Raw genomic sequence first — 15,014 nt, 5'->3', positions numbered from 1 at the left:
CTTGGAACAGTTAAGGGTTCTCACCATATTTATAGTTTAAATCTTTAAATTTAAAAAGAGTTCCTAAGGATTTGTGAGAAAGTTTGTTACACTACTACAGTCCTTGAAGGAAGTGGAATATGTTAAATCCATAGCCAATCTCAAATATTTGACACAATTTTTGAAGTATAAAAATGGTACCAAAAATGAAGTATGTGGATACTATTTAAAAGCAAGTATGTAAGTTTGCCTCACTTAAATTCTGGACTTGTGTAGCAGTTGCTTGTACTCAAAAAATAAATCCCAGCACTTGGAAAATAAAGTCAGGGACTGCAGAGCAAGCCGAATACTACACTAACTCAATCAGCAAGCTCTGTGTTCATCTAGGAGACCTTATCTCAGTAAATAATGGAGAGAGTGGTTAAGGAAGACACATACAGTGTCTGTCCTCCACATGCTAGGGTACACATGGGAACGTCATTTGCACACACACATGCTTTCCCACAAAAAGCACATATGTATATAAGCACACACACCACACACATACACATGAGAAAAGCTAAACCAGGCTTATAAATAGTGGGATCCACAAGGTTTATTTTAAAACTTAAGAAAGTGTTCATTTGAATATTGTTATATTGTTAAATTTTAAAACAAAATAAAATCTACAAATGTTCTTCTGGGGGGGAGGAAGGGAGGGAAAGAAAGAGAGAGAGAGAGAGAGAGAGAGAGAGAGAGAGAGAGAGAGAGAGAGAATGTATTTCACTAGTGCCCTCTAGTGGCTAAAGAGAAAAGCTAACAGGTACATTAAGGAAAAAACAATGTAACAAAACTGTAAAGCACTGTGTAGTATATTCAAATGGAAGAACCATAAACTATTATTTAATATCATATATTAAAATGGAGAGAAATTCCATAGCATAGCTCAGCTCTCCCCAAATCCTGGGCGGGAGTGAATGGAGGCTCTAGATTGCTCTGGTTACTCTTGAGGACACAAGGCAGTAGATTTTCACAGTTTCAGGGAATCTTAAAATTGAATTCTAAAGCATGAGTTATATCACCAGTCATAGACAAGTACATACTAGAAAATGGTGGGGGAGGAGATTGTCTTGGTTGTAATTTATGAGAGCACTGTGACAGATAGGAGTGGAAATGTAGTTGATACGAGTTGGGAAAGACTACCCACCACGTGCAGAAGTTTATATTTTATGTCGAAGAAACGGCAACTCATTAAATCCTGGGGCCAGGGAGCAAGATCATGCAAACTGTACTTCAGAATGCTCATCATGGAGCAGTGGAAGAGGGATTAGGAAGACAGGATGAAAGACAGGAAAGCTGTTAAAAGGAGGGAACTTCATGACTCCAAAAGAAAGGTAGACTCTGAAAAAAATTACAGAAGCAGAATCAACAGTAGCTGGTTCTATATATAATATAAGAAATCAGGAAAGTTAGCAAAAAAAAAATAACAGTGATGTTTAGAATCTGCATCAGTGGGAAGATAATGAGACAAACAGACATAGAGACCACTAAAGGGAAAATGTATTTCAGGTAAAGAGTACGTTTTTAGGGAGAAAGCATTTACATTTACACAAAGCATCTTGGAGAATGTATCTAGAAAATAAAAATTTCAGTGTAAGACTTAACAGAGAAATAAAACTTAGAGATATGAATGTGGACAGTCACATTTCAAAACATGTGTTTGTGAGATAAACAACAAGAGAGGGCTGAAAATGTCTCCACTGGGCAAGACTGTGGAAGAGGAGTCTGATAGAACACGTAATTCTAAACAAGACATTTAAGGCTCAGGGAGCACCTAGGATGAGCAAGCAGGAAGAATGTTGGAGCAGGAAGATAGGGAGAAGGGCTGCAGAATGCCATCCTCTAGGCATGATGCATGAATCACAAATGCTTTCCATAAGATAGACTGTATCCCCTTAAACTGTGAGCCAAAATAAACCCTACCTTTAAGTTGCTTTTGTCAAATGTGTCCTCATAGCAGTACTAAGAGGAACCAATAAAGCCTTCTAAGACTGGAGAGATGGTTCAGTGAATGAAGGGCTTGCTGAACATGTGTGAGACACTGAATTCGGATCTCCAACATCCACATAAATGCAAAGTGGGCATGGTTGCTCATGTAATCCCAGTGCCTGATAGCAAAGATGGGGTCAGATAGCTTAATCGGTGAGCTCCCAGTTCATGAAGAGACCCTTCCTTAACAAATACAGTGGAGAGAAATTGAGAGAGACATGACATCAGTTTCTGGCTGCCATATGAACATGCTCACATATCCACACTTCTAGAAGACATACAAACACCCACACACACATATGAACATGCTACATACACATATACACATGCAAAACAAATACAACTGCCCATCCTGGACAGATCAAATAAAGAGGGGATACATAGTTTCTTTTTTTGTTTGTTTGGTTTTTTTTTGTTTTGTTTTGTTTTTGTTTTTCGAGACAGGGTTTCTCTGTAGCTTTGGAGCCTGCCTGGAACTCCCTTTGTAGACCAGGCTGGCCTCGAACTCACAGAGATCCACCTGCCTCTGCCTCCCAAGTGCTGGGATTAAAGGCGTGTGCCACCACCGCCCGGCTGGGATACATAGTTTCTTACCTGCAGGATACTCACACCTAAATTCTAAAAATGCCCAACAGTTTGTTCTCGTTTGTTTGTTTGAAAATAAAACTAAGGACTTAAAGCCCACACTTGGAGAAAGGAAAAGAAATATTCTGAAACCTTTGTGATTTAATTGATGTATAATACATAAATAATAGAGAAATAACATTCATAATCTGTGTGTTTTCCATCTTAGATACAGGAAAGGAAAGGCAAGGAACATTAAGGTTCCATACTTGCTTGGTGTTTTGTTTTGTTTTGTTTTTTAAAGCGGAGGGGCAAAGATTAAAGTCAGGCTTTTGCTGTGACATAAGAATTAGTAACAAAATAACTCTACCTAGAAGAGACTAAGTAGTTCAAATGACTGCAATCCTCAGAAGATTCTCAATTAGCAGAACTGAATTCTACTGTGCACAAGAAAATATGACTGTATTGTTGATATTGATTTATTAATTTAATGCACAATTTGGGACCTTGATGATTGGATTTTTGTTTTCTTTTTATTCATTAAGTATATAATAGCTTGAAAACAAATAACGACATTTTAACAGTGTCCATTTGCTTTGTCATCTTTACATCAAAAACTCAGTCCCACTTCCTCATAATCTTTCTCCAGAGCAGCCAGGTCTTCCCTGGCCTCTATAAACTCCCCTTGGTCCATGCCTTCCGAGATGTACCAGTGCAGAAATGCCTTCTTGGCATACATGAGGTCAAATTTGTGGTCCAGGCGGGCCCAGGTTTCCACAATCGCCGTGGTATTGCTCAACATACACACAGCTCGCTGAACCCTGGCTAAATCCCCTCCTGGCATTGCCGTAGGCGGCTGCTGATTGATGCCCACCTTGAAACCAGTTGGACACCAATCAACAAACTGAACAGAGGTCCTTGACTTCATGGCTATAATTGCTGCATTCACATCCTTAGGGACCACATCTCCTCTGTATAGTAGGCAGCAAGCCATGTACTTCCCAAGCTGAGGATCACACTTGACGAATTGGTTGGAGAACTCAAAGCAAGCAGCAGTGATGTCAGGCACAGAGAGCTGCTCATGGTAGGCTTTGTCAACAGAGATGATGGGGGAAAAGGATGGGATGGGGAAATGTATTCTGGGATAAGGTACTAGGTTGGTCTGGAATTCGATTAAGTCCACATTCAGAGGCCCTTCAAAGCGGAGTGAAGCGGTAATGGAAGATAACACCTGAGCTATCAACCTATTGATACTAGCATAGGAAGGACGTTCAACACCAAGTTTGTGACGGCAGATGTCATAGAGAGCCTCGTTGTCCACCAAGAATGTGCAGTCTGAGTATTCTATGGTAGAGTGAGTGGTGAGGACGGCGTTGTAAGGTTCTACTACAGCGGTGGAGAGTCTAGGAGATGGGTAGACAGAGAACTCCAATTTTGTCTTCCTGTAATACTCTGCCGAGAGTTGCTCCATCAAGAGAGATGTAAATCCAGACCCTGTGCCTCCTCCAAAGCTTCGGTAAATCGAAATCGCCTGAAGTCCACTGCATTGTTCTGCCTGTGGAAAGAACAAGCAATGTGAAAATTCCACCAGATACATGCAAACTAATGAACTAAATGGTGATGACAGAATATCAGTTTCCAGGAAGAGAATATTGAGAAACGAGGCTGATGAAATGGCTCCATCAGCAAAGGGCTTGTCTTACAAGCATGCAGGTCTGAGTCTCAGAAGCTGCATTGTAAAAAGAAAAAAAAAAAAAAAACTGGTCATGGCGTCATCAGTCATCAACCCAGCACTGAAGAGGTGGAGGTAGACAGATCACCAGGGCTGGATGATATCCATCATCTCCTGGCTGGCCAGTACCAGGTCATACAAGACCCCGTCTCAAAGAAACAACAAAGAAGATGGAATCAAAGGCACGACAGGAAAGGGGGTCCTCCGGTCCCCACATGCACCTGTGTGTACAAAGACACATAATGTGGAATTTCATTGGTCAATAAAGAAACTGCCTTGGTCCATCTGATAGGGCAGAATTTAGATAGGCAGAGTAAACAACAGAATGCTGGGAGGAAGAGGCAGTGAGCTCAGATGCAGGGAAGCTCCTCTCAGAGCCAGACGCAATGCAGCCAGCCGCCAGGTCAGACATGCCGAATCTTTCCCGGTAAGACTGGTGCTACACAGATTATTAGAGATGGGTTGATCAGGATATGAGAATTAGCCAGTAAGGGCTAGAGCTAATGGGCCAAGCAGTGTTTAAAAGAATACAGTTTGTGTGTTGTTATTTCGGGGCATAAACTAGCTGGCGGCCAGGAGCCGGGTGGCAGGAAGCAGCCCGCAGCTCCTTCAACAGACACACAAAAATATACACCTCAAAAATGACTCAGAATGGCCTCTTCGGTCTTTATCAGCTACACTACAAACATGGCTACTTTGAAATATTCCTGAATGATCCTTCTGGCTTGGTGAAGGCTTTAGAGTTTCACTACTGCTTGAGCAGTTCTAATCCCAAACTTCACAATGCTCCAAAATACTCCTTTTTTTTTCATTTTGAGTACTTACATGATGCCACTAATGGGAATTCCATATCTGTGCTTAGAGCAGTGAGTGAGTAACAGTCAACATACAGGTACATTAAAAGTACCGCATAAACCTATGACTATATGGGTTATTGGAAATTTAAATGAGTTTTACATTCGTCTTGCTTGATCCCCTAAAATTGTGTGTGTGTGTGTGTGTGTGTGTACAAATATACCAAAACCTGGAGAAAATACCCACCCAAGTAGTTTTGGTCCCAATCATTCAGCAAGGGAGACTCAGCCTATAGAAGCAATTGGCTGTCTCATTATTTTCCACGAATTTATCTACATGAGATCTGAAGGTTTTTGTCAATAATAAAGAAAAGAAAAAGAGCAAAATACTGAAGTAAAATAAAGTCCCGTCCACTGTAGACAAAGTACCTCTTAAGCTACACAGTACGTCCAGGAAGATATGAAAGGTACTCTTATCAGCGCTTATACCGAACCACTTACCTAACAAAGGATCTGCAGAGTCAAACCTTTGCAGAACTATGAGAAAGAACAGTAAGTATCCTTAACAGGTCTGTCCCTTGTCACCTTCACAAGTAGTAGTGACTATTGGAAAGTAATTCATTTTTGAGAACTTTGAAAGTCTCTGCTAACACACACATGCGCTCTCTCTCTCTCTCTCTCTCTCTCACACACACACACACACACACACACACACTGCAATAGGAGAAACAAGGGTAAAGAAGCGCCACCTGACAACTGTAAAGACCTCCTTTGTAACGGTGTAACCAAAGCCAACATCAGGATCCCTTAAGTATCTCTGGAGGCCCAGAGTCAGAGAATTGGGGAGGGAAGATGGGAGCAAGCAAGGCTGTGACTGCTCCCACAAAATCAGAAGTATCCAGCCTGACCCATTCATAGCTGGAGAGGGGCTACTTGCCAGCTTCCGGATCCTTTCTAACACAAGCTCGATGACATCTGAGCCCACGGAGTAGCGACCTCGTGCGTAGTTGTTTGCTGCATCTTCCTTTCCATTCACAAGTTGTTCTGGGTGGAAGAGTGAGTGGTACTTTCCCACACGGATCCCGTCTGCAGGGAGGGAAGTGTGATCAGTGAGTAGCTTCTGGCTCCTCTCGAACCCTGACAGGACTCTATGCTCTGATCCCTGTCCTTTTCCCATATTAAGGCAAAGGAACGAGATTTACTCTGCAGAAACAGCTTTTCTTAGTCTAGAAAAACAAAGAAGCCTTCTTGCTGGTGTTTTTGGTAAGGTACTATGTATTCCAAAAGACCCTGGACTGTCTGTCATCCGGCCTCCACATCCCAAGAGCTGAAATTACAGGTGTGCACGGCCATATCTGCTCTAATGTTGAGTTTAGGAAGTGATTACAAGATTCCTGCATGTTAGGCAAGCACTATACCAACCGAGCTACATTCTCAATAATTTCTTAGGTTTTTTTTTTGTTCATAACACCTAGCAGAGCAATACATAGCCTGTATATAAGGATCTTTAGCCTTACCCTTTTCACCCTATCCACTTAAATAAAACTTTTAATATTTGTACTATATTAACATTCATTGGCATCAACCCACTTTGTCCCATCAATTTATTATGCATTCTAATGCCATTCTAATAAGGAAATCAACTCTAATCTAATATAGACAGATCGCATTTTTCTAGTAGGGCAGACTATTTTCTAAAGATGGCCACAAAAACACTTTCTATTACACATTGCTTCTAGAAGCCCGCTATGCTTGCATTAAAAGGTGGAGGGGGGTTCATATCCCTTCCCTGTGTCTTCATAACTATCTTGACTCATTGAACAGCTGAAATGGAACTATGTAACTTCCAGGACTGGGTAACAAACGCCATGAACATCTGCCTTGTACCCATGAGATACTTGGTCTTGGCACCTGACCATCATGCTATGATGAGGTCAAAGCTTCACAAAGACAGTTCACATGAAAAGAACTCAAAGCCCCAGTGGCATCCACGGCTCAGGACTCAGAACCCCAACTTGACAGATAGATGAGTGGGCCACTATCCAAGTGAGTCCCCTGGCTCCCATCTGAATCTTTAAATCTGGAATGATGTGAAACAGTGAGCACTCGTATCTTCTGAGCTCCACACAAATTATAGATTCATGAATAAAATAATGGCTACTACTGCCTTACACCACTGTATTTGAAGGAAGCTTATTGTGTAGAAATAGATAACTAATATACATCAAATCTAAACTTACCCTCCTCTCTAGACTCTCTCTTAAGACAATGCCTTCTTTCTATGTCCAATATTTTTCTAGCTGCATGTTAGAAGTTTTATGACAGGATATTGTGAAGTCTTTCATTGTTAATTATAAAATAGCTTTTTGGCTATCAAGATAGAAAATGGGTAAAAACTTGTTACCAAATCTGGTTACTTGAGCTGGACCCCTGAGACCTTTCAAGTTGTTCTCTGACCTCCATACAAAAGAGAGAGAGAGAGAGAGAGAGAGAGAGAGAGAGAGAGAGAGAGAGAGAGAGAAAGGGAAGGAGGGAGAAGGAGAGAGGGAGAGAGAGAGGATTGATTCTAGAGAGAGAAAATGAAGAGAGGAAGAGAGAGAAGGAGAAAGAGAAAGAAAAATAAGTAGAATTTTAAAATAGCATTAGCTTCCCCCATAATTTTAAGATTTATGTGGTATCTTATTTTTGTGTAATAATTTTCAAATACTCTACTCTTTTGTAGAAGATAATGACAAATTTTCAGGATTTTTGCTGATAGCTTCTAGTTTTGCTCTCAGACCAGGAAAAGGATTCAGTGTTCTGCTGAAGTATGTGGGTGGATAAATTAGAAGCTTTACTTAGTTCATCCCCCAGGAAAGAGGGCTAATGTCCATTGGGTATGTTTGTCGTGGTATAGACTGAGGTTGGAAAAGGTCTACACAATCCTATTCATCTAGATGAGCACCATCTTGTAATCTCACCTGCTGCAGGAAGGTAATATCTCTACCATCACTCACCTGTCTGGTTTGTTTGAGTTGGGACTTGGTTAAAGCACTAGCAAGTCAAATTTAGATTACCTATAACAGTTGGTTCAAGGTCCATGAAAAGTGCTCTGGGCACATGCTTCCCAGCTCTTGTCTCATCAAAGAAAGTATCTAAAGATGCGCTCCTATGTTCCGTCTTAGCGTTTTCCAAATGATTGTGTTGACTGTCCAAAATAAAGCCATCTGGCTGGATTCCATGTTCCAGGCAATACAGTTCCCAGCAAGCATCCCCGATCTGGACACCAGCTTGACCAATGTGAATGGAGAGACACTCCCTCTGGAATAAGCCATAGTGAGTTAGAATGGAGTAGGAGTTTAGATAACATGAACACTACTGATTACAACTAAAAAGGTCAAACTAGCTTAGAAATTATAAGGGAAGTTCATTGTAATCTAATGCAGTGATTCTCAACCCTCCTACTGCTGTGACCCTCCAATAAAATTCCTCATTTTGTAATAATCTCCCAGTCACAAAATTATTTTTGGTGTTACTTCATAACTGTAAGTTTGCTACTATTATGAATCATAATATAAATATCTGTGTTTTCTTATTGTCTTAGGTGACCCTGTGAAAGAGTCATCAACCTCCAAGGGAGTTATGACCTACAGGTTCAGAAGCACTAATCTAAAGTGTTCTACAAAGGGGACCAGCTAGGTATCTCAGCAGGTAAAAAGCAATTGCCATCCACATAATCCTGACAGCCTGAATATAATCCCTAGAACACGCATACAAGGGGAAGAAGATGACCATCCCCACAGAAGTGTTCCATGAATAACAAATTCCAAGGAGCAGACATGTTTCATGGAAAACAAAATCAAGAACTGAAATGGTGCTTAAATTCTGTCATGCTGACGAGTCAGCTCAGTGAGTAAAATCAATTACCTTGAAAGCCAGAGGACGTGAGTTGGATCACTGGAACCCAGGTAAAGACAGAAGGAGAGAGCAGGCTACCCAAAGCTACATTTTGACCTCCACACATGGGTGGTGACATGCAAATTCACATGTATTCACATACACATGCATACATACAATCATGATAAATAAGACAAAAATGTCTTAGAAGTTTTTCTACTCTATAAAGTCCCTACTAGTGTGTGCTAGATGGAGAACGGAGTTAAGACTGTATATGTATAGTCTTATATGACCGACACAGAACAGTAATTAAGGGTAAAATGTGGGTGTGGTAAATGGGTGTTTTTGTTTGTTTTATTGTTTTTATTGAGCTATACATTTTTCCCACTCCCCTTCGTTCCTCCCCTTTTCCCTTCCACCCTCACCCTTACCCTCCATGCTCCCAATTTACTCAGGAGATCTTGAGTAAATCTTCCTTCCTAGGTGGCTCCATGTATGTCTCTCTTAGGGTCCTCTTTGATGTCTAGGTTCTCTGGGGTTGTGAACTATAGGCTGGTTAACCTTTGCTTTCTTCTAATATCCAGTTATGAGTGAGTACATATTATATTTGTCTTTGTGGGTCTGGGTTACCTCACTCAGTATGGTTTTTTTTATAGTTCTGTCCATTTGCTCGTAGTAAATGGGTGTTTACATCAAACTAATTTACCCAGAAAAAAAAGTTATTAGAAGAGAGTAAATTTTAAATCAACCAGCCTTGTCAAATAGTAAAACTCATTGCAGACAAATTAAATATGCTGTTTCTTCAGTCTTGAAATTTTGTTATTCATATGTACTCACCACAAGGAAGAATATTCTAAGGTTAAAACTAATAGAAATTTTCACTTATTTTCCAAAATAAGCACGTCATTGTGCATTAAAAACTGGAGGCCAAAGAGGTGGTTGAGTGGGTAAAAGTGCTTGTCGCCAGGCCTGAAGAGCAGGGTTTGGTCCCCAGATCCACATGGTGGAAAGAGAGAATCAGAACCAAGTCCTTTAAGTTGGCATCTGACCCTGCACCAGTACCCTGACCCCTTTGCACACAATGAATAAAATAAATGTAATAATTTAAGGAAACCCCTATCATATGCATAATTTTATAAGGAATATTTTGTCAAATACTCTTTTACAAATATTTATTTTCTATCATTTTGTGTGTCTTGATGTATGGGAGTTCAGATCCCCAGTACCCACAGAAGTTGCTGCATGGGTGAGGCAACTCGCCCATACTTCTAGCCTGGGAAGGCAGGGATAGAAGATCCATAAAGCCAGACATAGAGCAAAGGTTGCTGGATCTCTAAACTCTAGGTTTGATTGAAATAACCTGACTCCAAGAATAAAACGGAATAACAACTGAGGACACTTCCTGACATCAACTTTGGGCCTCCATATGCAGGTACTTCCCCATATGCCTGTCCACATACACACGGAAAAAAGAAAGGAAATTCATGATTACACAAACTCTAGTTATTTCTGAATAATAGGAATTTTATTATGTAAATGTTACTCTTTTAATGTGCCCTCATCAGCATTCATTATTTTTTTAAAGTAAACATCTTTTTAAGTAGAGAGAGGCCACATGCCTTAGTTAGGGGTTCTATTATTGCAACAAAACACCATGACCAAAAGCAAGTTGGAGAGGAAAGGGTTTATTAGGCTTACACTTAAGCATGGCTGTTCATTACTAAAGAAAGTCAGGACAGGAACTCAAACAGGGTAGGATCCCAGAGGCAGGAGTTGATGCAGAGGCCATGGAGAAGAACTGCTTACTGACTTGCTCAGCCTACCTTATTACAGAACCTAGGACCACCAACCTAGGGATGGCATCACCTACCATGGGCTAGGCCCTCTCTCGTTGATCACTAAATGAGAAAATGCCTTATGGCTGGATCTCAAGGAGACACACAAAACCTCCAGTATGTCATATTAACTACTTTTTAACAGAGAAAAGAAAAGGTTAAATTCTAGAAATCTACAGTACTATCTGATGTAAAGTTGCTACGTTTTGATTGCCAGTGGTCCTGTACCAAGTCTGCCCTGGCTTACCCGGCCTTCTGCATTCTCAAGTCCTTCAAGGTGCTTGACCTTGTAAGCTAGGCGGTGATGGGGGGTGAGGGGGAGCAACCACAAATGCACTGACTCAAAGTCTGAACTCAGCTACAGACCTCAGACCTCCCACTAATTGGCCAGGCCTGCCTGCGTGAACGAGAAGTCAGAGACGAGGTCAAGAGCTCTGACCTGCCACACCCCAGCAATCTGATTCAGACTCTGCCATGCTCAGCAGCATCAAGCACTTGTACTTTGTCTCAATTGACTCGGCATACCATAGACTTCTTCACTTCATGAAAATTTCAGGTTTAATGCTTAGAACTTCATCTTGTTTAATTTGCACGACTATCAGTTTCTGGTGACAATGGCTGTTGACTTTAACTTCAACATCACTTAGAACAAACTAATAGCCCTACATCTCTCGGCATATGACAATCAAAGCAGTACCTTCCATTATGAACAAGCTTCATAAATCCTTATCTGCAAATGACAATTCCATTCCTCTCCCTCCTTTTGGACTTTAAAAGCTGTAAATATATTAACTAAACCAGACCTTTGTCCTCTAAGTTTAAGACCGATTTAGAGAGGAAGGTTGTTTATTGTGTCTGTATCCCAAAGAAACTCTACAAAATTCACAAGCAGACAGCTCCCAGTGACTCCCTTTGCCAACTGTCAGTGGCCACACCGGGAACTCTGTTGAGAGGCATACTCACTGACAGTAAGTCACAGTAAAAACAATCACCAACAGGAATAAATTGCCACCCTTCGCATGCTCAAACAACACAGTAAGTAGTACTACTCTTTCTCGACATAAAAGGTCTCTCAACACTGCATAACGTGGCCTGACAAGCCCTGTTCTTGGCTGTAGAAACATCCAACTCTACAAAATAGCCACATCTGGTGGTAGAGACCTTATTCTTCTCTTAGCCTCTGCCATCTTTCAAAACTCTCTATTAGAACATTAGCCATAGTATTAAATAGTCTAAGATTGTAAACTACCCACTAAATGTCAGCATTGATAAGTCCCAGAACACTAATAAACGCTGTTCCAAAACTGATTTGAGTTACTGAGAAAGGATAATTTTCAATTAAGCTTTTAATGTGAAGAGAGCTGCAGATTCAAATGCAGTTCTAAGAAATAAGCAAAAGACCTTTCATACCCTTTACTCATTTGCTCCCAGAGGAAATACCTTGCAGGACAACATCCCACCCAGAATGCTGACACTGATCCAGTCAAGACACAGGATGGTCTAATATAAGTATCTTTCGTGTTGGAAGCCTTGGTTCTTAAGGTTAAAAACAACTTAAGCAACCTGAATACAGGAAAGTCCACTGTGGGGAGACAAAGATGAAAAAGCAGTTTGCAAGGTTTCTTCCATTAAAGAATTCAAAATTCTAAGATACTGAAAACTACTGTGGTTTCCGTAGGGGGGGGAATCCCTGAATTCTCTAAAGGCAGTCCTCTAAGGCAGCCCCAAGTAACTATGTTCCTTCTCACACAGAACTAAAGAAGCTAAAGACAGTGCTCTGTCCTTTGATCTGCCACACACTTTTGATTTATTAAAGATTTAGGGTAGAGGAAAGTACCTAAATAGAATCTATGAAATCCACCACCATCCCAACTCAACACTGTCAATTGCATACTGTGCCCACTTACCATGGTGATCTGAAGGTGTCCCTACAGCCCTGTGGTGATGATTGAGGAGCAGTCATTTCTAGCCCAGCCTTATCACTGGGCCCGGAAGTAACTCCACCTGAGGACTGAAAACAATCTTCTCTTAAAGCAACACACCCAATTTTTAATCTTTCAGTTCACACATGACAATGTTGCCATAATGGGACGGAACAGGCTGTGTTAAAGTTTATGCCAGCTACAGCTTAGTCTTCTACAGTAGTGACAGCTTACCTGCAACTGCTTCTAAACTAGATGCACGTTGACTATAATACATTACTGTGTGTGTGCACATGCACATGTGTATTTGTGTGGGTGTGAATGCACACACACACACACACACACACACATATATACACACACACACACACACACACGTGTGTGTGTGTGGAGGCCAGAGGACAGCCTCTGGTGTTGGTCTTAGTTGTGTTACAGGGACTCTTATAAAAGAAAACATTTACCTGGGGCTGGTTTACAATTTCAGAGGTTCAGTCCATTATCACGGAGGGAAGAATAGTGGCACCCAGGCAGACATGATGCTAGGGAAGTAGCCAAGAATTCTACATCCAGATCCACAGGCAACAGAAGAGAAAAACTCTGGGCTTAGAAGGGGCTTTTTGAAACCTCAAAGCCCATCCCCAGTGACATACTTCCTCCAATAAGACTACACCTCCTAGTCCTCTCAAATAGTGCCACTCCCTGGAGACCAAGTACTCCAGTCTATAAGCCCATGGGGGTCATTTTTATACAAACCACCACCCTGGTATAACAAGTTCAACACGGGTGCAACTCGAGCTCTCACGCTTTTGCAGTAAGCGCTTTGCTCATTATCTTCCCAGCCCTCACAAATGTCTTCCTAAATTTTTCCTCTAATATTAAGAATTGAGTCAACATTAATGGGGAAAATGAGAGCATTTGAGTAAGATAAGAAGAAGGCATCCATTTAAGCTGGAGTTACAAGCAGCTGTGAGCTGTCCAATGTGGGTACTAAGATCCAAACTTGTATCTTCTACAAGATCATCCAATACTCTTAACTGATGAGCCATCCCTCCAGCCCTGATTTAGTTTTTTGCTTTTTCTGATACAATATTTTTATTGATTGTTTGGAAGTTTCACATAATGCACCCTGACCACACTCACTTCCAAGTCTTCCCAGGCCCACAATCACCCCACCTTTGGGGTTTCCCCCAAAGAAAAGAAAGAAAAAAAATACCATTTTCTTTAAGGGGTTGGTTTTGATTTTTTGAGACAAAGTTGGGAAGGAAAGGGTTTATTTTATGCTTCCACATCACAGTTCATCACCAAAGGAAGTCATGACAGGAACTCAAGAGAGGCATGAACCTAGAGGCGGAAGCTGAGTAGAGGCCATGGAGGGGTGCTGCTGCTTACTAGCTTGCTCCTCATATCTTGCTAAGCCTGATTTGTTATAAAACCCAGGACCACCAGCCATGGGATAGCACCACCCTCAACGAGCAGGACCCTCCCTCATCAATCACTAATTAAGAAAAGGCTCTACAGGCTTGCCTACAGCCCGATATTATAGCAGCATATTCTCAGTGGAGGTTCTCTCCTCGCAGGTGACTATTGCTTGTGTTAAGTTGACATAAACCTAGCCAGCACAGTTCTATAGCTCATGTTTTTGCTTAAAATTAAAATGTCTAATTTTATTACATGCTTTTTTTGTTTTGTTTTGTTTTTTTGAAGATAAGGCTTCTCTGTGTGGATCTGGCTCCACTGGATCTCACTCTGTAGACCAGGCAGGCTATAAACTCACAGAGATCCACCTGCCTCTGCCTCCTGGGTGCTCGAATTAAAGGCATATGACACCATCCCCTTGTCATACCTTTTATTTTTAATTATTTCTTGTATTTTTTGAGATTATAATTGCATCACTTACCTCCTTTTCTTCCCTCCCTCCTAGCCTTCTCGCTCTCTTTCAAATTTGTGGTCTCTTTTTTTCATTAATTATTGTTACATACATATACATATATACATACATGTTCCTAAATACATAAATACAGCCTGCTCAGTCTGTATGATATTACCTGTATATGTTTTCAGGGCTAACCGCTTGGTGTCAGATGGCCAATTGGTGTGTTCTTCCCTGGGGAAGACTATTTCTTTATAGCTGAAGATAGTCTATTATGTACAAGGCCATTAAGATCTTCCTACACATATGGCGTTATTTTTTAGGATAACCTCCCACAAAAATAAGAGTCCACATTTAAGGCTGTTATCGATATTTAAAATAAAGAACTTTTTATTTACCAGTCTTCATAAAAAT

At 41.0% G+C, this 15,014-nt stretch overlaps 1 protein-coding gene across 1 annotated transcript; it reads right to left on the bottom strand.

The window, feature by feature from the left end:
- Positions 1–3,181: 3,181 nt before the first annotated feature.
- Positions 3,182–10,217, bottom strand: Tubal3 (tubulin alpha like 3). The gene is made up of 4 exons (XM_057788028.1): positions 10,200–10,217; positions 8,154–8,397; positions 6,031–6,183; positions 3,182–4,122 (listed from the first exon to the last, which is right to left on the bottom strand). Exons 1-4 carry the CDS (start codon positions 10,215–10,217, stop codon positions 3,182–3,184), a joined length of 1,356 nt encoding a protein of 451 aa, XP_057644011.1.
- Between the last annotated feature and the right edge of the window lie 4,797 nt (positions 10,218–15,014).

This window comes from Chionomys nivalis, chromosome 13 (assembly GCF_950005125.1).
Source record: "Chionomys nivalis chromosome 13, mChiNiv1.1, whole genome shotgun sequence".
Taxonomy (NCBI): domain Eukaryota; kingdom Metazoa; phylum Chordata; class Mammalia; order Rodentia; family Cricetidae; genus Chionomys; species Chionomys nivalis.
Note: the sequence above shows the minus strand (reverse complement) of the source record. Positions and strands in the feature narration are given on the sequence as shown.

What these genes read in the sequence shown, in the direction of transcription:
- Tubal3 (XM_057788028.1), bottom strand. An exon ending in CCTTGAACCAACTGTTATAG is followed by an intron (nt 6,184 to 8,153) that starts GTAATCTAAATT and finishes CCCTCCCTGCAG; the next exon opens with ACGGGATCCGTGTGGGAAAG. An exon ending in AAGGATCCGGAAGCTGGCAA is followed by an intron (nt 4,123 to 6,030) that starts GTAGCCCCTCTC and finishes TTCCACAGGCAG; the next exon opens with AACAATGCAGTGGACTTCAG.